The following is a 23050-nucleotide window of genomic DNA, read 5'->3' as shown; positions in this document are numbered from 1 at the left end:
CTGACAGCTTGAACCTGTCTGACGTGCTGTACACAGCACCACACACGTCACACAGATCACGTGGCGCAGGCAGATGAAGGCATTTGAAGAAAAACGGCCAAGGGAACAATCTGCAGGCAGGGCTGCATCCCCTGGCGACTCCTGGGTGGCCTTGGCTGCAGCAAACAGGGCCGAGCTGGCTGGACCAGAGCCCTGACCAGCCTTGGGAGCTGGCCACGGAGGAGTCAGTGCAGCCTGGGTAGCTCCGTCAGAATTCACACAGAACAGGGTGAGGCACACGTGACACTTGGGGCCCCGCATGGAGGTCAAGGGAGGACACACCAGCCCTCAGGGCCACAGGACACAGAGCACCCACAACAGGACCATCTGGGGCACAGTGGGCAGCCCACGCAAGGCCTCAGGACTAAGGGTGCAGGGGGTGCCAGGGCGAGCATGCAGGAATCTCCCCACGGAGATTGGCCACCTCTCCTGTCACCCTACAGAGTCCACAGAGAACAGTGGACAGTGGTCACAGTTGAGGCCTCCTCCAGCAGAGCTCACACCCCAAGGCCAACAGCCCGGAAGGCCCATGAGAGTACAGCTTTGCACACCACGAGTGGCTGTGACGGCCCGGAGCCCTCCCTCCCTCCCGGCCCGGGGGCTCACCCTTCCTTCAGTAGAATGGGCTGCTCAATGCTCTTGGGGTCTCTTCTCCCCGACGAGGAGATCAAATCTAAGAACTGAGTGGGCAGAAATCAGAGCTCTAGAAAAGAAACAGACACGCCAAGTACCTGTGTCTCACGGTGGACGGAGGATGGGGGCCCGGCCCCAGCCTGCAGCTCTACCCCAGTGTGGCCAGGCTCCAGAACTGTCCAACAGTGGCTCTCGGGGGCCTGGCAGGGATGGGAGGCACAGGCCACCAGGGCCCGACTACCTCCTACCAGGTGTGGCCAAGGCCGCCTCACCTGGTGCCCTCCCAGCTCTGACTGCTCGTGACTCGCTTGGTTCTGCCCAACTGAGGGCTGCTCTGAGCTCCACAGGTTTTAAGATTTTCAAACATTATCGACTCATTTGAGAGAGAGAGACAGACAGGACCCATATGCTGGTTCACCCCCCGAAATGCCCACGACAGCCGGGGCTGGGCCAGCCTGAAGCCAGGAGCTGGGAGCTCAATCCAGGTCTCCCGTGTGGGTGGCAGAGGCCCGAGTACTGCAGCCCTCACTGCTGCCTCCCGGGGAGCGCAGTCATGGGCAGAGCTGGGCTCCAGCCCAGGCCCTCTGCTGTGGGACTCGGCTGTCCTGACTGCAGTCCCATCTCCTAGGCCACCTGCCGGCCCTAGCGTGGATGATTTCTGAAAGAGAAATATCCCAGATTTCTCTGGAACCATGGAGGAGGAGCTGTGGGACCCCAGGGAGGATCCTCCTGGCTCAGTGGCCCTGACTCAGAGGCACTGGGGGTGGGTGGCTGGGCCTGGGAGACCTGAAGACTCATGAGACCAAAAGGGGAGGGGCTGGGGCACGCAGGTGAGACAGGGCTGGCAGAGGGAGGGTGGTGGCCACAGCCCTGAGCGTGGCGGGGGGCAGAGGTGGCTCAGGATGGAGAAGACCCTGGACCGTGTCCCCTTGAGGGCATGCACCCCGCTTTAGGAACCAGGCAGCACCGGTGGGTGTCACACTTACGTTCTTCACTGCGTCTGCGTACTTCTGCTCATTGAAGAATTCGTAAAATGTGGCCATGTAGGACTCCTTGAAACTGGCCTGAAAGGAAAAAGCTTGCCTGGGATGGTGGCCAGGACCCAGGCGGAGGCCCAGGGCAGGACTTCCCACAGCCCCGAGTTCTGCTCGCCCGACGTTGAGTGTGCAGGAGCACCCAGGACACACCAGGCCAGGGTGCCCGTGAGCTCCTGCTGAGTCCCCTGAGTCCCAAGGACCCAGAACCCTCAGTGCACGTCACCAACACGTGGGCACTGCAAACCAGCATCCAGAGCGTCTGCTGGGGCCCTGGGGCCCAGGCCAGGAGTCCTGGAGCTGACAGGGAGCCACAGCCCAGGCCTGAGCTCCAGTCCCATGAGTGTGGCTCTCACCTAAGGCTAACCCTAACTCTGTGGTTTCCTGGTGTGGGAATGGGGTGGGCATCGTGCAGACCCCAGAACAGGGCGGGCTGGTGTGCAGGAGCCTGGGAGCACCTTCCACCACTTCAGGGGAATCCAGTGCCGGCCCCGGAGGTCCTGCGTCCCCCTCCAGCCCTGGCTTCTGCCTGTAGCCCTGCAAGGTGCAGGAACAACGGGGTGGAGGGCAGCCATGGGTCCCGGGCAGCCCCTTCCTTGCCCTGCCCTGAACAGCACTGGGAAGCCTGCAGCATGGAGTCTGCTGCCCATCTCTGTGAATGCCAGCATCAGCCCTGGGGAAAGGGCTTAGGGGCCTGGGCAGCAGGAGGCCTGGTGCAGCCTCATGGGGCCCCCGCCCCTTGGCAGCAGCCAGCCCAAGACAATGAAGGGGACATGCAGATGCATCACCCAAGGGGTGAGTGGGGCTCGGCCCCCTGCCCAGGCAGGAGGCTAGATGGACGAGGCTTCCTGGCAGCAGCTGGCCCAGGACAGGCACCAGCACACAGAGGCAGCGGTGGGCCAGGCTTTGGGAGGCAGCCCCGGCACTCATGGTGTTTTCTCCCTGTAGCCGTGAGCCACGGCTTCCGAAGGGAAAGTCAGCAGACGTGGACTGAGACTCACAGACTTGGATTTGGACAAGCTGCCCAGCGTCTGGATGGTCTTTGAGACGAGTGTCAGGGTCCGCGATGTCTGTGGGTCCTGCGGGGACGAGGAGGGGGTGGCACTGTGACCGACTGCGGAGTCCCACAGCCAGGGGCGCAGTCTCGCTGCTGCTGTGGGGCAGGGTCTTGCCCCAGACCCACCAGCATTCAGGGGAACGTGTGGGACCCCCCACGGGAAGCACTGCCGGGTGTGCCTGCCCCGAGGCTCCCGAGACCCCGCCCGTGGATGCCTCTCCTGGACTCCAGTTTGGAGGGTTGACTTCAACAGTGAAACAACAGGCCCGCACGCAGGTCCCCTTGGCTTGGGGACTCCCAGCAAAATAGACATGGGCCTGGACCACGGCACGTGCTCAGATGTACGCAGGCTGACAACTGAATGAATGAGCGAGCACATGCCTGTTTCGGGGGGGGGGGGGTGAGAGAGCAGCTGAGAGCCTGGGCCCCGTCCTGCTGCTCCCTTCACCCACACAGCTGCTTCTGGGAGGGTCAGCAGAAAGGCCAGCTGTGCTCCAGACAGGATGGAGTTGACCGCCATATCCCCCCTGCCCAGCAAGACCCCGCTATGAGCCAGGGTGCTAGGCTGAGCCAGGACCAATTCCCTGGGCCTGGCCAGTGTGGGCTGGCTCACAAGGGCCACTGGTGGCTCACTCACCGTGTGGTGAGGCGTCAGGTGGAAGAGATTGGGGGAGAGGATGGCAGGCGCAAAGAACCTCAGGAAGATGAAGCTGCTCACAGCCGTGTACCTCACGTCCAGGTCGTCTGTGGACAGAGACAGGGGCGCTGTCCCACCAAGGCCTGTGCCCTGGTCCTCCCGAGGATCCCTCAGAAAAGGGTGGTCCTCAGTTATACTAAAAAGCTATTTGTTTTAATGTGAAAGGCAGAGAGACAGATCTCCCATCTGCTTGTTCATTCCCCCAATCCTCTTAACAGCTGGCCAAAGCCAAGAACCAAGAGTACAAGCAAGGTCTCAGAAACAGGTGGCTGGGACCCAAGAACCTGAACCATCACTGCTGACTCCCAGGGTGTACGTCAGCAGGAGGTTGGATCAACATCAGAGCCAGGACTCAAACCTGTGCAGTGCCAGGGGATGCGAGTGCCCCAAGTGGCATCTCAACCACAGCACCAACTGCCACACCCAGTCCCTCTGCCTGCCCTCTCTCTGTGTCCCATCTGTCTCTCTGTGATCCTGTCTCTGTATTCCTGTGTCTCTGTGTCCCTGTCCCTGTCTGTGTCTCTCTCTGTGTCCCTGTCCCTGTGATCCTGTTTCTATATTCCTGTGTCTCTGTGTCCCTGTCCCTGTCTTTGTCTCTCTCTGTGTCCCTGTCCCTGTGATCCTGTCTCTGTATTCCTGTGTCTCTGTGTCCCTGTCCCTGTCTGTGTCTCTCTCTGTGTCCCTGTCTCTGTGATCCTGTTTCTATATTCCTGTCTCTGTGTCCCTGTCCCTGTCCCCATCTGTGACTTCACCACGGCCACAAAGTGCAGTCTGGTGGTGGAGCTGTCACACTCACAGACACTCAAGGGGACTTGTCGTGGATGCTGGCGCTATCTGGGGACAAGGGGACACATTCTGTCTTGTTTCAAAGTTGGCCTGGGGCTCCTCAGCTGGTGAGGCCAATACTGGGCTGCCCTGCCGTCTGCACAGCTGTGCTTGAGGCCAGCAGGGCTGGTTCTGCCACAAGGAAGGCAGGACCTGGCACAGCCAGGCAGTCCCCACGCCTCTGTGAAGCAGCTCCCTGGCTGGGGGGACGCTTTGCCCTGCTCTCAGGAGGCTCATGGGGTGCAGAGGGCCCTGCTCCCTCCAGAAGCCGGCAACACAAAGAAGCAGGAACCCCCAGACCCATGGCAGGTCACAGGGAAACCACTTGTGCCCGTGTCTCCCACACTTCGGCCCTTCCTCCTTTCACCTGCAGTGCTTGACAATGGCTCTGCCCAAGTCCTGAAAACACAGCTGCAGACGAGCAGACAGCGCCGCAGACACAGGCCCCACGGGGCAGCGGGAGGGGTGCAGACACAGGCCCCACGGGGCAGCGGGAGGGGGCGCAGACGCAGGCCCCACGGGGCAGCGGGAGGGGGCGCAGACGCAGGCCCAACAGGGCAGCGGGAGGGGGCGCAGACGCAGGCCCCACGGGGCAGCGGGAGGGGGCACAGACGCAGGCCCCACGGGGCAGCGGGAGAGGGCACAGACACAGGCCCCACGGGGCAGCGGGAGGGGCGCAGACGCAGGCCCCACGGGGCAGCGGGAGGGGGCGCAGACGCAGGCCCCACGGGGCAGCGGGAGGGGGCGCAGACGCAGGCCCCACGGGGCAGCGGGAGGGGGCGCAGACGCAGGCCCCACGGGGCAGCGGGAGGGGGCGCAGACGCAGGCCCCACGGGGCAGCGGGAGGGGGCGCAGACGCAGGCCCCACGGGGCAGCGGGAGGGGGCGCAGACGCAGGCCCCACGGGGCAGTGGGAGGGGGCGCAGACGCAGGCCCCACGGGGCAGCGGGAGGGGGCACAGACGCAGGCCCCACGGGGCAGTGGGAGGGGGCACAGATGCAGGCCCCACGGGGCAGCGAGAGGGGGCACAGACACAGATACAGGGGAGCGAGTCTTCCCAGGAGAGCTGGCCCTATGGCCTCTGGTCCTGGGGCTCGGGTGCTCTCGCCAGATCAGAACAGACGGGAATGGGGGCTCTGGCAGAGGGACTTAGCCCTACAAAAGCAAGGTCTGGGCTCTTGCTGAAGCCGCCGTGGCCAGCGGGTTTGGGCAGCGCATGGTTGTCACGCACCAGGGAGGGCTGCAAGGACTCACCTTGGAAGCGCTTGGCAGCCGCCTCCCGCAGGCAGAAGAAGATGTCACACATGACGGTGGGGCAGCTCACGCCAGACTTGGTGATGACAGTGAAGACGCGGTCCACGTACTGGCGCAGGTTCTCCTGCAAGCAGCACACAGCAGACACCATGGCCGAGGTGGCCCATGCTGGCCACGCCTGCGAGGGACTCAGGTAGAGAGCAGCAGGCGGCAGGACACTGCCCGGTCTCCGTATATCCCAGCTGCTGCTATGCATGGTGCACAGAACCGTTCCTGGGGGGACCCACCCTTCCCTGCCTCACGGGCGGTATGGTGGGCTGCATCAGGAGTTCTGCTCAGCCCAGGCCCAGCGACAGGGCAGGCTGGGGAGGCCCTGGCTGGGGATGTGTGCGTGGAGACGAGGAGCAGGCTGGGTCAGTGCACAGGAGAAGGAAGAGGCCTCAGTGGACAGAGAAGTGAGGCTGTCTCTTCCCTAGCGTGGACAGACCACGCACCTGCAGCCAGGGCCAGGCACACTCTCCCTGCCCCCCTGGAGCCCTGGGGAGGGACAGCGCCTTGCAGCCACAGGCTGGGACCCGACACAGGAGTGCGCTTTGCAGCAGTGAGGAGTGAGCTCACCATGTTGCTCTCGAGGTTTTCGCCATCTCTCAGCTTCACGGGGTCGATCTCACAGGACCTGTGGCTCTGGCATATCTGGAAGCACATCGAGGCCAGGGCTCCGGCAGGGGTACCCAGACTCACCAATGTGGGATGGCAGCACCTCAGACGACAGCCAGCCCCATGCCCAGCCACGAGCACAGGGCCGCACGATGGGGGCCGCACCATGGGGGACATGCCTGGTCTCTGAGGCCAAGGAGACGGCCTGGGAGGGCAAGAGAGCCACAGGATGCTCCCAGACAGCGACACGTCCACCCGGGGGGCGGCTTCCACGCTGGTGACCCGCCCAGCTGATGGTAGTCACAGCCTCCATGCTGGTGACACGCCCACCTGATGGTAGTCACAGCCTCCCTGAGGGTGACCCGCCCAGCTGGTAGTCACAGCCTCCCTGATGGTGACACGCCCACCTGATGGTAGTCATAGCCTCCATGCTGGTGACCCGCCCGGCTGATGGTAGTCACAGCCTCCATGCTGGTGACACGCCCAGCTGATGGTAGTCACAGCCTCCATGCTGGTGACATGCCCAGCTGATGGTAGTCACAGCCTCCATGCTGGTGACCCGCCCGGCTGATGGTAGTCATAGCCTCCATGATGGTGACACGCCCACCTGATGGTAGTCACAGCCTCCCTGACGGTGACCCGCCCAGCTGATGGTAGTCACAGCCTCTCTGAGGGTGACCCGCCCAGCTGATGGTAGTCATAGCCTCCCTAATGGTGACACGTCTACCTGATGGTAGTCACAGCCTCCCTGACGGTGACCCGCCCAGCTGATGGTAGTCACAGCCTCTCTGACGGTGACCCGCCCACCTGATGGTAGTCACAGCCTCCATGCTGGTGACCCGCCCAGCTGATGGTAGTCACAGCCTCCCTGACGGTGACACGCCCACCTGATGGTAGTCACAGCCTCCCTGAGGGTGACCCGCCCAGCTGATGGTAGTCACAGCCTCTCTGACGGTGACCCGCCCACCTGATGGTAGTCACAGCCTCCATGCTGGTGACCCGCCCAGCTGATGGTAGTCACAGCCTCCCTGACGGTGACACGCCCACCTGATGGTAGTCACAGCCTCCCTGAGGGTGACCCGCCCAGCTGATGGTAGTCACAGCCTCTCTGAGGGTGACACGCCCACCTGATGGTAGTCACAGCCTCCCTGAGGGTGACCCGCCCAGCTGATGGTAGTCACAGCCTCCCTGATGGTGACCCGCCCAGCTGATGGTAGTCACAGCCTCCCTAATGGTGACACGTCTACCTGATGGTAGTCACAGCCTCCCTGACGGTGACCCGCCCAGCTGATGGTAGTCACAGCCTCCCTGAAGGTGACCCGCCCACCTGATGGTAGTCACAGCCTCCCTGACGGTGACACGCCCAGCTGATGGTAGTCACAGACTCCCTGACGGTGACCCGCCCAGCTGGGGGGGGTGGCCTCCATGCACAGAGTTCATCCGCAGAACCACAGGAGTTCACATGGATGACACTTTCACCGTGAGCGCTGCCACGACTGGACACGTGGCTCAAAGAAGGACGCACTGTTAACCACACTGGCCAAGCGCCTTCCACTGGGGTCAGTGAGGGACACTGGGTTACCAGGAAGGAGGGCCTGACTGGAACAGCTGGGTCCTGGGAGGGACAGCCACACAGCCCAGGCACCCAGACCACCTGGGGAAAGAGGGTATCCAGGGAACAACCTCTTTGGAGTAATGGTGAACCTAAGAAGTTAGGTCAGTTTTTAGAGTGGGGAGACTGGAAACACAGTGACAATGACCTCACACTGACCTCCCACACACACATACCTCCTCTATGACGGCCTCAGGTGACCTCACACTGACCCCCCCCACCTCCTCTATGACGGCCTCAGGTGACCTCACACTGACCCCCCCCCACCTCCTCTATGACGGCCTCAGGTGACCTCACACTGACCCCCCCCACCTCCTCTATGACGGCCTCAGGTGACTTCACACTGACCCCCCCCCACACACACACACCTCCTCTATGACGGCCTCAGGTGACCTCACACTGACCCCACACACACACCTCTATGACGGCCTCAGGTGACTGCACACTCACACACACACACACACACACACCTCCTCCATGACGGGCTTCAGGGTGACTGTAAACTGACCCCACACACACACACCTCCTCTATGACGGCCTCAGGTGATCTCACACTGACCCCACACATACACACACACCTCTATGACGGCCTCAGGTGACTGCACACTGACCCCCCCCCCCCCACACACACACCTCCTCCATGACGGGCTTCAGGGTGACTGTAAACTGACCCCACACATACACACCTCCTCTATGACGGGCTTCAGGGTGACATGCAGGTAGTGCATGCCTGCCAGCTTCATTGTCTCATCGATGCACTTGGATGTCAATGAGTTTCCTCGGAAAATGGTGTTGGGGTCCCTGGAAACAGAGTTGAGAATGACTTCCTGCCGCAAGGCACCGAAGTAGCAGGGCCTGTCTGGGATCCTGGGGGCCACAGGTGCCTTCCAGGGCTCTCCCTTGCACCCACAAGGCTGTGTGTCACACAACAGACACGTGCCCCCTGTCCGTGCAGAGGGACGTGGGCACTCGGGAGGCTGCCCCCACCATGGCAGCCCACAGGGGTGCATTCTGGAGGGGCTGCAGCGTCCACTGTGCAGTCCTCTCCTGTGACGCGGGCTCAGGACAGAGCCTGGAGCTCAGGGCCGGGTCCAAGGCCAAGCCCAAGCCGCCCTACCTCCCTGCACTTACTCTGGACACTCTGTTCAGAAACTCAAAACATGCAAGTGTGAGAGGAAACCCAAGTTCACAGAGGGGCTCAGCAAGCTCAGAAAGGACTGACAGGATAAACTCACACAAGTGCCCGAACACTTGGTGCCCAGAACACTCAAGTCCAGCGGTCCCTTTCCTGCTCCCACGAACTCCTGGAATCCAGAGCACACAGTTTCCAGGCAAGCCTGCCCTCCCCTTATTTCCTGCAGGTCCTGCACCTGGCTGTGGTTTTGGACATGACTCCTGCCTCCCTGACCCGCTGCACCTGGACGTGACTCTCCCACCCTGACACCTAGGTCCCCCAGCACCTGGACATCACTCTCTCCTCCCTGACCCCCTAGGTCCCCCTATACCTGGATGTGACTTCCCTCCCTGACCCCAGGGCTCCCTGCACCTGGGCATCACTCCCCCCTCCCTGATCCCTAGGTCCGCCAGCGCCTGGACATCACTCCCCCCTCCCTGACCCCTAGGTCCCCCTGCGCCTGGACATCACCCCCCTTCCTGACCCCAGGGCCCCTGCACCTGGACGTCACCCCCCTCCCTGGCCCTTAGGGCCCCTGCACCTGGATGTCAGCCCCCCGACCCCAGGGCCCCGCACCTGGACGTCACCCCCCGCCCTGACCCCTAAGGCCCTCTGTACCTGTACATCAACCCCCCCCCCCGACCCCAAGTCCCCCTGCACCTGGACGTCACCCTCCCTGACCCCGGGCCCCCTGCACCTGGACGTCACCCCTCCTCCCTGATCCCAGTGCTCCCTGCACCTGGACGTCACCCCCCTCCCTGATCCCTAGGTCACCCTGCGCCTGGACATCACCCCCCTCCCTGACCCCAGGGCCCCTGCACCTGGACGTCACCCCCCTCCCTGACCCCAGGGCCCCTGTACCTGGACGTCACCCCCCTCCCTGACCCCAGGGCCCCTGTACCTGGACGTCACCCCCCTCCCTGACCCCAGGGCCCCTGTACCTGGACGTCACCCCCCTCCCTGACCCCAGGGCCCCTGCTGGGAGAGGTCTTGGCAGGGCACTCACTGGGTCCTCTTCACCTCGGCGTTGGCGATGGCACTGAGGAAGGGCACAATCCTGCCACAGTGCAGGAAGAGCCGCACCAGAGGGATGGCCGCCTCCTGCTTCTCTCTGCACACCTCCCCCAGGACGTGGGCCGCCGACGCAGAGACAGGCTGTAGCAAGAGAGCCGTGAATGGGGTGGGCTCCTGCAGTCCACAGCACCGTCTCCTCTAGGTCAGCACTGCTCCAGGACAGCACCTGAGGCCCCCAGACTCCTGCACCCCACACAGAGTGACCACTCAGGCTGTCTCCTTGCCAACCTTCAGGAACACTGGATGCTCTCTGATGAGGGCATGCCACTGCTGGGCTGTGTCCTAGGGGGTGGGGGCACCTGTGCCTTCCCTATCCCCAGACCCAGATGCACTGAGGTTCCTGCATAGAGGAATCCACAGTCAGGGTCACAGTCAGGGGTTCCCACGGCTCTAACTGCAGGCCTGAGCGCACCCAGCAAAGGGGACACAGGTGTCCCTCCCCAGGAGGGAAATAGGACAGGAGGACTATGGGGGGGGAGTCACCCACAGGAGGTGGGGCACAGGGGTGGGGCCGGACAGGCTGGAGAGGACTGGGTAAATGGGCAGGGGCGGGGCAGGAGGGCAGGGCCTGGGCTGGGGGCAGGAGGGTGGGGCTGGGCAAAGGGCAGGGGAGGGGCAGGAGGGCGGGGCGGGGCCTGGGGAAGGGGCGGGGCAGGAGGGCGGGGCCTGGGCTGGGGGCAGAGCCCACCTCCACATCCGCAGACTTCAGCAGCAGGTCCCGCAGCGGGCTATAGTAGTGGGAGGAGAAGACGTGGTCCTCTGTGTAAACCACGTTCAGTCTCAGGGAGCCCAGGCCATCCTGCTTCAGGCTCCTGCTGCCATTGTCCCGGGGCTGAAGGAAGTACCTGGCAGGAAGGAGGGGACCACAGTGTGAGGTGGCCCCTGCCTCAGGCAGCGTCATGGTCATCGGCTGAGGCAGGGCCAGGGGAGGGGTATCGCAAGGCCCTTCTGTATCACTGGTCTCTGGCTTCCCCAGGAGCCCACCCAGTCACAGACAGGGCTGGGCCGAGCGGACGTCTGCCCAGGGCTGGGCCCTGCTGCTGCTTCAAAGCTCTGAGGCCTGCCGCTCACACTGCTTCTCGCCCGCTGTGATCCTGCACGGTTGCACCTGCTGCGAAAGCAGGACGTCTCCACGCCACCATGCGTCAGAGCTATGCACAGAGCTGGAGCAGGGGCCGGCTGTGAGGGCTCAGCCCGCAGTCTGGGGGTGCTCCCCTGGCTTGTGCCCTCGCCCCAGGCTGTGCCCACCTTACCACGCTTCGTAGGAGCTGGACTGCCGCAGCACTTTCAAGGGCACCCTCAGTTCTCCCAGAAACTCATCTCCAAACTTCAAGTTGCTGGCGTTCCAGAGGTCCACTCTGAAACCACAGGGCACAGGCCTCACCCGAGGTCAGAGCCGAGGCAGGCAGTGCGGGCAGAGAAGACGCCCACACCGAGCATGCCCGCCACAGCTGTGCACCAGGGGAAAGAGCCCTGCAGCCAACATGAAGGCAAAGGCAGAGGGAGGTGGAGGCAGGCCCTGTGGCTGGTGCAGTCACCTGCCGCACTTGGGGCCCCATGGCACCTGCCCCTTCACCCAAGAAGGGGACACGAGTGGCAGCCTGGGCCTCCCAGGGTGGATGAGTGTCCAGGACACACCGGGGACTCAGCCTGGTTTCATGCCACAGCAGGCCACATTCAGAAACTAAGACCTCACTCTGGGTTCAAAGCTCAGGATGGAAAAGCAGCAACACTTCCTCCAGGGGCCTGGGACGGGGTGGAGGGGATGCTCACAGCTGGCACGCCCGGGGAATGCAGCCTGAAGCCAAAAGAATTTAAAGTTGGGCTGCAACCAAGTGACGCCTGTGGAGACAGCACAGCTCAGCACACGAAGAGAGGAGGAAAGGCAGGCCCTAGGCTAAGGAGCAGGCGGGACAGTGTGTACCACCCCCCACCCAGGGGCACACACGGACAGTGTGTACCACCCCCCACCCAGGGGCGCACACGGACAGTGTGTACCACCCCCCACCCAGGGGCGCACACGGACAGTGTGTACCACCCCCCACCCAGGGGCGCACACGGACAGTGTGTACCACCCCCCACCCAGGGGCGAACATGGACAGTGTGTACCACCCCTCACCCAGGGGTGAACATGGACAGTGTGTACCACCCCCCACCCAGGGGCGCACACGGACAGTGTGTACCACCCCCCACCCAGGGGCGCACACGGACAGTGTGTACCACCCCCCACCCAGGGGCGCACACGGACAGTGTGTACCACCCCTCACCCAGGGGCGCACACGGACAGTGTGTACCACCCCCCACCCAGGGGTGAACATGGACAGTGTGTACCACCCCCCACCCAGGGGCGCACATGGACAGTGTGTACCACCCCTCACCCAGGGGCGAACACGGACAGTGTGTACCACCCCTCACCCAGGGGTGAACATGGACAGTGTGTACCACCCCCCACCCAGGGGCGCACACGGACAGTGTGTACCACCCCCCACCCAGGGGCGCACACGGACAGTGTGTACCACCCCCCACCCTGGGGCGCACACGGACAGTGTGTACCACCCCCCACCCAGGGGCGCACACGGACAGTGTGTACCACCCCCCACCCAGGGGCGCACACGGACAGTGTGTACCACCCCCCACCCAGGGGCGCACACGGACAGTGTGTACCACCCCCCACCCTGGGGCGCACACGGACAGTGTGTACCACCCCCCACCCAGGGGCGCACACGGACAGTGTGTACCACCCCCCACCCAGGGGCGCACACGGACAGTGTGTACCACCCCCCACCCAGGGGTGAACATGGACAGTGTGTACCACCCCCCACCCAGGGGTGAACATGGACAGTGTGTACCACCCCCCACCCTGGGGCGCACACGGACAGTGTGTACCACCCCTCACCCAGGGGCGCACACGGACAGTGTGTACCACCCCCCACCCAGGGGCGAACATGGACAGTGTGTACCACCCCTCACCCAGGGGCGAACACGGACAGTGTGTACCACCCCTCACCCAGGGGCGAACACGGACAGTGTGTACCACCCCTCACCCAGGGGCGAACACGGACAGTGTGTACCACCCCTCACCCAGGGGCGAACACGGACAGTGTGTACCACCCCCCACCCTGGGGTGCACATGGGAGAATCTGCACCACCCCCCACCCTGGGGTGCACACAGGAGAACCTGCCCCACCCCCTACCCTGGGGTATACACAGGAGAATCTGCCCCACCCCTTTCCCTGGGGTACACATAGGAATCTGCCCCACCTCCTACCCTGGGGTGCACACAGGAGAGTCTGCCCCACCCTCTCTCCTTGGGGTGCACACAGTATAGTGGACCAGTGGATAGAAGATTTCTATCTGTATATCTGATTTTGTGTCTCTTTGCTTTTCAAATAAAATGAAAATAAATAAATAAAACTGTCTTTAAAATAATTAGGAAAATTCCCAAGGCTCTCAACAGACAGACTTTAGCTGCAAAGGGGCCACTCTGGCTGCATACACTGAGCCACAGGGGCTTCCCCACTGCCGCTGTGGGAGGGGCTGGGCCTCCCCTGGAAGTGTCCCCCGAAGAGTGAGGCCAGCAAGGTGATGGGAGGAGGGGACTCTCAGTGCTTTGGCCCTCCCCTCTCCTCTCCTCCCCTCCCCTCTTCTCTCCTTTCCTTTCCTTTTCTTCCCTGCACAGTACAGGAAGCTTCCAGGAGTGGAGAGGAGACATGGAGACCACACTCCAAGGCAGACGGGATCCAGCTCACAGTACTGACGGAGGGACCAGAAGGCCTACAGTGAGGGCTGGGATGGGGCAGGTGCACAGCAGGGCTGGGACAGGTCAGGTGCACAGCAGGGCTGGGACAGGGCAGGTGCACAGTTAGGGCTGGGACAGGGCAGGTGCACAGTTAGGGCTGGGATGGGGCAGGTGCACAGTTAGGACTGGGACAGGGCAGGTGCACGCTTAGGGCTGGGACAGGGCAGGTGCACAGTTAGGGCTGGGATGGGGCAGGTGCACAGTTAGGGCTGGGACAGGGCAGGTGCACAGTTAGGGCTGGGACGGGGCAGGTGCACGCTTAGGGCTGGGACGGGGCAGGTGCACGCTTAGAGCTGGGACGGGGCAGGTGTACAGTTAGGGCTGGGACGGGGCTGGGTATAGTACCAAGCCAGGGCTGGGACAGGGCAGTCTCAGAGCCAGGGCAAGGCTATAGAACCAGACCCAGAATTGGCTGTAGCACAGTGGGCAACCTCCACTCTCATGGGGAACCTCAGAACCTTGAATGCAGAATGGCTCATCTTTGACTTCTGCCTCTTAGAAAGAGGTGCAAGGCGAACCATACAACCCTATGTGCCATGGGCAGCCCACATCTTGTGCACCCACCACCCAAGTCCCTTGGAGTTTATGCCAAAGGCTCCAAGTTCAAACCCAACTTCTAACATTCTGGTGTTAAAATCATTAAGAAGAGGGAAATTCATTTCCACCCATGCCCCCATTTATAGGCACAAAAGAGGAGGTTCCGACGGGAAATGTGCCCGTAGTCTTACCCACCTGATCTCCAGCCTGTCGACATCTTCCTCCTCAAAGTCGAAGTGAGACTTCCTGCTGTAGCTGCAGGGTCTGGTCACCTGGCCACAGATGGGAGAAGAGGCCTCAGGCATTGCCCAAGCAGGCACAATCTGGGATCAGGCCCAGTTCCCATGCGCAGGACCGCTGGAGCGGGCAGGACTGGAACCAGGCCACAGGCAGCCATGGCAGGGGCTTCTGTCCTGGGAGCCCAATCTGAGACAGGACATGACCCCAGACACCTGAGCTGGCCATTGACGCCCACCTGCTCTGGGCCAACGCCCTGGCCTTGTGGTTGCTGTGGGTGCTGGGGGGATGCTGGGAGGGTCACCCCTTACGTTTTTGAGGTCTCCCTTATGTCCACATGAAGTGGCTACCCCACAGCTCTGGGGACTCCACACCTGCAGGAGCTTAGAGAATGCAGAAGTCAAAACAGCGATTTTCCTCCTGGTGTTTCAGGAACTGTTGAGTGCCTCCAAACATCAGAAGCAGTGAGCTGGGCTGGACACTCAGGGCCGGCTGCGGAGCCCTCAGTGGTGCCCAAGCCATGGCCCTTCCTCCCAGCCTCCGTCCCCTCCAAGGCTTCTGGGAGCTGCGGTGAAGTCAGATGCTCTGGCTAAGAGCTCTCATCAGGAGCAGACTCTGAGGAAAGCAGCAGCAAACAACACGAGGCCTGGGCTCTGTTCCCTGCCTGGTCCTCCACTCTGGACCTGCACACCTTGTCCCCGACTGCTGCTCCCCAATATGTAAGCTGCTGGTCCCTGTGGGGGCCACCTGACATCCTCCCGACAACAGCTTCCTGGTCCGTTCTGGTCCCCACGGCATCGCCTCCCTCCTGGGCACCATCACCAGTTGCACTGTCCTCAGCTGAAGACTGAGTGGCCCCCTGCACCCCCACAGCACAGTCTCACTCCTCCTTAGGCTGCAGGGTCTCCCAAGAAGCCCCTGGATCCTCCTCAGGCAGCTCCTTGCAGCAGGACAGCAGCACGGCTGAATACCCCAGCACAGGAGCACAACGGGGCCGTCCGTCTCCTGCCTCAGCTATTCCCAGCCTGCCTTGGGCGCCCCCACGTCTGGTGAGTGGCGACGTGATTCTTCCAGAATTTAACATAACCTCATTTAGACACTTAAGGTATTTCAGATAAGTTGATTGTTATGATCCTGGCAAATGTGAGCCGGAAGCCACCTCCCGTTTCCCCTGTTGGAGGCTGCTGTCCTCCTGGGGCTCAGCCTGTGTTTCCAGCAGCATCTGCCAGGAGACAGGGGCCTGGTCAGGCCATCTGCTGCTGTGGCCTGGGTGGAGCTGCTGAGTCACAGGACAAAGCCCCACAGGCCCCACACTGAGTCTGGGCCCAGCCAGTCTTCACGGGGCCCAGACTGCTGCAATCCACACCACAGCTTTCAAATGTATCTGGGGCTATTAAGTTCACCGAGTGGACTGGGACACACACCTGTGCAACGGACACCTGTGTCCAATGACACCTGTACACGGTGATACCAGCACTCAGTGACACCTGTACACTAAATAATACCTGTTCCCAGTGACTCCTATACATGGTGACACCTGTGCCCAGTGACACCTGTTCTGATACCTGTGCCCAGTAATACCTGTACACAGTGACACCTACACTAATGCCTGTGCCCAGTGATACCTGTACTCAGTGACACCTGTACACTAAATAACACCTGTTCCCAGTGACTCCTGTACATGGTGACACCTGTGCCCAGTGACACCTGTACACAGTGACACCTACACTAACGCCTGTGCCCAGTGATACCTGTACTCGGTGACACTTGTACAGATGCCTGTGCCCAGTGACACCTGTACTGATGCCTATGTACTATGACACTGATAAATAGTAACACCTGTGTCAGTGACACCTATGCCCAGTGACACCTGGCCACAGGGACGTGAAGCAGCAGCACTAGCTGTGCTCAGGGCAGCGCTGAAGTGGAGGCCGGCAGGTAAGCCGAGAGCTGCCAGGGGAGACAAGTGCTGTCCGAGCCACGGCAGCGGCCTCGACGGTGAGTGCTGCTCACACTTCCACCTCACAATTCCTGTCCACACTTTCCAGGGCACGTCTGGCCTGGCAGTTACAACTGCTAAGCACCAGTGTCCCACATCACAGCACCTGCGTGCAATGCCTGCCACTGGCTGCTGATCCAGCTTCCTGCTGATGCAGACCCTGCGAGCAGCTCAGGTTCCTGCCACCCACGTGGGTGAGCTGAGCGCCTCGCTCCAGCCTGGCCTAGTCCCTACTGTCACAGGTACCTGGGGAATGAACAAGCAGATAGGGGAATCTCTCTCTCTCTGCCTCTCTGCCTCTCAAATAAAAACAAACTGATTAAAAACAAAATTTCTCTACATCTCCTGTCTTGCCTCTGGAGAGCTGTGGCTGTCACTGCCTTCTGTGTGCTCCTAACGTGGACTGAGCTCCCATGACGACACAGGCACTTCCCTGTGCACTAGACCCCCTCGCAGCTGCCCCACCACTGTGGGTGTGCGGGGCCTGGCTCTCTTCGGAGCCCCTTGTTCTGACCCAGCTCCCGACTCCACTCTCTAGACCCCCAGGTCCCCCCAGCCCCTGGCTGTCCTTAGGGCTCCCCGAGGCCCAGCTCACCAGAAGCCTCGCCAGCACCGTCAGCCCAGAGCCTGCTCTCAGCCAAGCTGCACCTGGCCTCGTCCTGCCACTCGGGGAGAGCAGGTTTTCAGAGGCAGCCTGGGCAATGCTGGGTCCGAATCACCTCCCCTCTTGTTTCAAACCCTGCTTCTGGCAAAAACAAGAACCTTCCACACTGCTCAGAGAAGAAACAAAAAACCCGAGTCTCGATCAGGAGAGCACCAACTAATCGGCTTTGCACACAAATCTGGGCCAGTTCCGGAAGTGGCAGAGAGGGTCAGATGCCTGCAGAAGGGAGTGAAGACTTGAGACGGCCCAGAGTGGACTTCACGGAGTCTCGGGAAAGGGTTCCGCTCCCTGAAGACACCAACCTCGAAGTAAAACACCTCATCAAACTGGGGGTTGGTGGTCTTCCTCTTCACCTTCGTCTTCTTGGCCTCTGATCTGCAATGACGGGGGAGGTGAGGGCCGGCGAGGACACTGCGGGCATCGCACACACCAGCAGCTCACCGGCTGCCAGGGAACGAGGCAGGAGCACCGCGCCAGAACCCCCGGGAAGGGCACAAACGGAGGCTTCCTTTTCCACACGGCAACTGCAGGGCATTTCAAACCGGAGCGGCGCGCTGAGGGCACAGGGCACTTGCCTGAGTGGTCCTGCCAGCGTCACGGTGGCATAAGGGTCGCACTGCCCATTCACTATGGGCAGGCCTTGGCACTCGAGGATGCTGAGGAGAGAAGCAAAGGGCAGTCAGGAGGGGTGGGGGTGAGAGACGGGGGCACCTGTGGGGTCCCCACAGTCAGGAGACGTGGGGGTGGGGGTGAGAGACGGGGGCACCTGTGGGGTCCCCACAGTCAGGAGGGGTGGGGTGGGGGTGAGAGACGGGGGCACCTGTGGGGTCTCCACAGTCAGGAGATGTGGGGGTGGGGGTGAGAGACGGGGGCGCCTGTGGGGTCCCCACAGTCAGGAGGGGTGGGGGTGGGGTGAGGCAGACGGGGGCGCCTGTGGGGTCCCCACAGTCAGGAGATGTGGGGGTGGGGGTGAGGCAGACGGGGGTGCCTGTGGGGTCCCCACAGTCAGGAGGGGTGGGGGAGGGGGTGAGAGACGGGGGCGCCTGTGGGGTCTCCACAGTCAGGAGGTGTGGGGGTGGGGTGAGAGACGGGGGCGCCTGTGGGGTCTCCACAGTCAGGAGGCGTGGGGGTGGGGGTGAGAGACGGGGGCGCCTGTGGGGTCTCCACAGTCAGGAGACGTGGGGGTGGGGGTGGGGGTGAGAGATGGGGGCGCTTGTGGGGTCTCCACAGTCAGGAGGGGTGGGGGTGAGGGACGGGGGTGCCTGTGGGGTCTCCACAGTCAGGAGACGTGGGGGTGGGGGTGGGAGACGGGGGCGCCTGTGGGGTCTCCACAGTCAGGAAACGTGGGGGTGGGGTGAGAGACGGGGGCGCCTGTGGGGTCCCCACAGTCAGGAGATGTGGGGGTGGGGGTGAGACACGGGGGCGCCTGTGGGGTCCCCACAGTCAGGAGGCGTGGGGGTGGGGATGAGAGACGGGGGCGCCTATGGGGTCCCCACAGTCAGGAGACGTGGGGGTGGGGGTGAGAGACGGGGGCACCTGTGGGGTCCCCACAGTCAGGAGGCGTGGGGGCGGGGGTGAGGGACGGGGGTGCCTGTGGGGTCTCCACAGTCAGGAGGCGTGGGGGTGGGGGTGAGGCAGACGGGGGCGCCTGTGGGGTCCCCACAGTCAGGAGATGTGGGGGTGGGGTGAGAGATGGGGGCACCTGTGGGGTCTCCACAGTCAGGAGGCGTGGGGGCGGGGGTGAGAGACAGGGGCGCCTGTGGGGTCCCCACAGTCAGGAGGCGTGGGGGTGGGGGTGAGGCAGACGGGGGCCCCTGTGGGGTCCCCACAGTCAGGAGATGTGGGGGTGGGGTGAGAGATGGGGGCACCTGTGGGGTCTCCACAGTCAGGAGGCGTGGGGGCGGGGGTGAGAGACAGGGGCGCCTGTGGGGTCCCCACAGTCAGGAGGTGTGGGGGTGGGGTGAGGCAGACGGGGGCGCCTGTGGGGTCCCCACAGTCAGGAGATGTGGGGGTGGGGTGAGAGATGGGGGCGCCTGTGGGGTCTCCACAGTCAGGAGACGTGGGGGTGGGGGTGAGAGACGGGGGTGCCTGTGGGGTCTCCACAGTCAGGAGGTGTGGGGGTGGGGGAGACGTGGGGGTGGGGGTGAGAGACGGGGGCGCCTGTGGGGTCTCCACAGTCAGGAGGTGTGGGGGTGGGGGTGGGAGACGTGGGGGTGGGGGTGAGAGACGGGGGTGCCTGTGGTGTCTCCACAGTCAGGAGACGTGGGGGTGGGGGTGAGAGATGGGGGTGCCTGTGGGGTCCCCACAGTCAGGAGGTGTGGGGGTGGGGGTGAGAGACAGGGGCGCCTGTGGGGTCTCCACAGTCAGGAGGGGTGGAGGTGGGGGTGGGAGATGGGGGCGCCTGTGGGGTCTCCACAGTCAGAAGGGGTGGAGGTGGGGGTGGGAGATGGGGGCGCCTGGGGGTCTCCACAGTCAGGAAACGTGGGGGTGGAGGTGAGAGACGGGGGAGCCTGTGGGGTCTCCACAGTCAGGAGGCGTGGGGGTGGGGGTGAGGCAGATGGGGGCACCTGTGGGGTCTCCACAGTCAGGAGGCGTGGGGGTGGGGGTGAGAGACAGGGGCACCTGTGGGGTCTCCACAGTCTGGAGGCGTGGGGGTGGGGGTGAGAGACGGGGGCGCCTGTGGGGTCCCCACAGTCCGGAGGCGTGGGGGTGGGGTGGGGGTGAGAGATGGTGGTGCCTGTGGGGTCTCCACAGTCAGGAGACATTGGGGGTGCCGCTGAGGCAGACAGAGACTCCTGTGGGGTCTCCACAGTCGGGAGACCCAGGGTTGGGGTGTGTAAGCGAGGCAGATGAGGTGCCTGTGGGGTGTCCACCTTGCTGCTGTCCACTAAACAGTGAGGACGTGGATTAATAGTGTGAAGATGGCTGGGGAGGGAGGGAGCCAGGCAGGAAGAACCACTGGACTCACAGCCCCCTAAGCTGGCTGACCTTACCCACAGAACTGGCCTCACTCACCTCCATGAGCCAGGCCCCAGCCCAGCACGAGCCCCCGCAATCTCACGAACCCCACAGTATAGGAGCGGACAGGGAAACCGAGACCCCAGCAAGGACGGGGAACTTGTGGCTGACAGGCTGGGGTCAGAGTGCGCAGAGAGCCCCAAGTCCTGTCCCTCTGTGAGGGTAAAGCACCCCCACCTCTCGGACTGACTCAATCCCTGGCTCCCATCGGGGGGACCCACAGTGAGGGCTCTCTGCCCCCTTCCATTCTGGAACAGTGACATTAGCACTGTCATCCAGTCACTTCCGGGCCTAATTCTGCCTCCAGCTTCCTTTAGGTCGCGAGGCTCACGCCTGCTCTGGGGCAGGTGGGTGCTGACCGGGTGATGGACCCTTAATTGCACAGAAACGTCCAGGTGCCCTTGTGCTGTGAAGAGCAGAGCTGCTTGAGATTCTCTCCACGCATTCGGATCTTCCCTTGCGGATGCTTTGTCGGGGAGGCCCCCGGCAGCTCTGCTCTGGGACAGCCTGGCCCAGTGCAAAGGCGTCCTGCAGCCAGCCCAGCAGACAAGACCCCCAGCCCCTGAACTCCTGCCACTCAACTGCTGCCCCAGGGGGTCTGTGAGGCTCCCTCTCCCCAGGGCCTTCCGGGGGCTCTGAGCTCCTCTGGCTGCTCAGTTCACCCTGCAGGCCCCAGGCCAGAGCTGCACCTTGTCTGCTGCATGACGGCTTCTCGCGTGCACTGTGCAGTCTTTCAGGTGACCGTGGGAGGAGCAGCCCAGGTGCTGCTGCCTCGCACTCAGAAGCCTAGACGTCTGGCTACTCACGTGAGGCAATTGCTCAGACACCTGCACATCCTCTCCCTCGCTGGGAGGCTGGACGACACCTCTTGGGGTCAGCTGGGAGCTGCGTGCCCTCCTGGCAGGCTTTCTTTGTATCTGCGGCTCTGGCAGGGTCCTGCACCTTCCCCTGCCTACACGTGCTCTACACTGGTGGGAGGTCCCCACGTTCCTTCTTCCGTTTCTGCCCAGCTTCCCTCTAGAGCTCTGCTCAGGCCAGAGCAGGCCCCAGGGGCCCCTCTCTTCCCCAGCTCTGGAACACTTCTGCTTTTCTCCCAGATTATTCACCTGGTATTTGGCATCTTCCTCCCCTCATTAACCACTTGTGCAGGAATGCACCCACTGAGGAAAAATCCTGTCCACCAGGAACAGGAGCAGAGCCAGGGCCAAGGCACCAGCTCAGGCCACATGGCGAACAGCTGGGGTAGAGGGAGCAGCTCAGAGCGGTCGCGCTGTGCTCAGCGCCGAGGGGAGCCCTGAGCCCCTTCCTGCCCACTGCCTGACAACAGAGAGCGTGGCTTCCACAGTCAGTGTGGAACGGTGATCCACAGCCAGGAGGAACAGCAGGAAAGAGAGTTCAGGACGTCCAGCGTGAAATGCTCAGGGGACCCAGAGTGTCCGCAGTGAGGAGAGCCTGGACAGGGCTCCCAGGACTCTGAGCAGCCCAGCTGGGACGTGGAAACCCCAAAGCAATAGGCTGTAGGGCAGCCCCAAAGAGTTGTGTCCTTCCCTGGTGTCGCTCCCCCTCTTCGTGGAGGAACGACACAGGACCCTGCACTGTTCTTTCGTCTGCTCGGCCCTCCCCGGGTTTGCTGCTGGTTCTTCCCGGGTTGGCTACCGTCCCTTCCACCTCCGTGGAAGGGCGGTTCCCCCTGCCACTTTCCCCACTTCCGCAGGGGAGCGGCACACCGCCGGCCGGCTCTCTCGGGGGCTGCACAGGTGTTCCTTCAGATAGATGTTCCTGGTGCATGTTGTCTCTCTCCTCCTTTATAGTCCTCTTCCACCAATCCCAACTCTGCTACCCACACGCCGAGTACGCTGCTCTCCTCCAATCAGGAGCAGGTCCTACAGTTTATTGGTTGAACTGGAGGCAGCTGTGTAGAAGTTGTTTACTCCTCTCCCAGCGCCATATTGTGGGAGAGCAGCTGCATAGAATAAGTCTTAATTCCAGTAACTTAGTCTAGTCCGAGTTGCTCCCCACACCCTGGCTCTGACCTCAACTGGGAAAGGGTCTGTGCACACAGAGTCTGTGTGAGGCTCTATGTGCACACAGAATCCCTGAGAGTCTGGAGGTGGAGTGTGATGGGCTGTGCACACAGGATCAGTGTAGGGTCTAGGAGGGGCTGAGCTGTGCACACAGGATCAGTGTAGGGTCTAGGAGGGGCTGGGCTGTGCACACAGGATCAGTGTAGGGTCTAAGAGGGGCTGCGCTGTGCACACAGGATCAGTGTAGGGTCTAGGAGGGGTGGGCTGTGCACACAGGATCAGTGTAGGGTCTAGGAGGGGCTGAGCTGTGCACACAGGATCAGTGTAGGGTCTAGGAGGGGCTGAGCGGTGCACAAAGGATCAGTGTAGGGTCTAGGAGGGGTGGGCTGTGCACACAGGATCAGTGTAGGGTCTAGGAGGGGCTGAGCTGTGCACACAGGATCAGTGTAGGGTCTAGGAGGGGCTGGGCTGTGCACACAGGATCAGTGTAGGGTCTAGGAGGGGCTGGGCTGTGCACACAGGATCAGTGTAGGGTCTAGGAGGGGTGGGCTGTGCACACAGGATCAGTGTAGGGTCTAGGAGGGGTGGGCTGTGCACACAGGATCAGTGTAGGGTCTAGGAGGGGCTGGGCTGTGCACACAGGATCAGTGTAGGGTCTAGGAGGGGCTGGGCTGTGCACACAGGATCAGTGTAGGGTCTAGGAGGGGTGGGCTGTGC

General features: G+C 62.6%; 1 protein-coding gene across 4 annotated transcripts in view; it reads right to left on the bottom strand.

Annotated features, from left to right (window-relative positions):
• The window catches only part of RASA3 (RAS p21 protein activator 3), a 122698-nt gene that overhangs the window by 19932 nt on the left and 79716 nt on the right, over positions 1-23050 (bottom strand). For 2 of the 4 annotated variants that reach the window (XM_070048522.2, XM_070048524.2), the window contains 13 exons: positions 17867-17947; positions 17594-17666; positions 14587-14663; positions 11309-11413; positions 10744-10900; positions 9988-10136; positions 8494-8608; positions 6157-6231; positions 5539-5662; positions 3401-3507; positions 2708-2785; positions 1659-1736; positions 646-719 (listed from right to left, as the gene is read on the bottom strand). In XM_070048522.2, coding sequence (XP_069904623.1) covers positions 646-719; positions 1659-1736; positions 2708-2785; positions 3401-3507; positions 5539-5662; positions 6157-6231; positions 8494-8608; positions 9988-10136; positions 10744-10900; positions 11309-11413; positions 14587-14663; positions 17594-17666; positions 17867-17947 — 1293 coding nt within the window. Of the gene's footprint in view, positions 1-645; positions 743-1658; positions 1737-2707; positions 2786-3400; positions 3508-5538; positions 5663-6156; positions 6232-8493; positions 8609-9987; positions 10137-10743; positions 10901-11303; positions 11414-14586; positions 14664-17593; positions 17667-17866; positions 17948-23050 lie in introns of all 4 variants that reach the window. The other 2 variants (XR_016212641.1, XM_070048523.2) reach the window with 2 other exon arrangements.

The sequence above is a fragment of the Oryctolagus cuniculus genome, chromosome 9 (genome assembly GCF_051225735.1).
Source record: "Oryctolagus cuniculus isolate XC-2025 breed Fujian yellow rabbit chromosome 9, ASM5122573v1, whole genome shotgun sequence".
In the NCBI taxonomy this organism is placed as follows: Eukaryota; Metazoa; Chordata; class Mammalia; order Lagomorpha; family Leporidae; genus Oryctolagus; species Oryctolagus cuniculus.
Note: the sequence above shows the minus strand (reverse complement) of the source record. Positions and strands in the feature narration are given on the sequence as shown.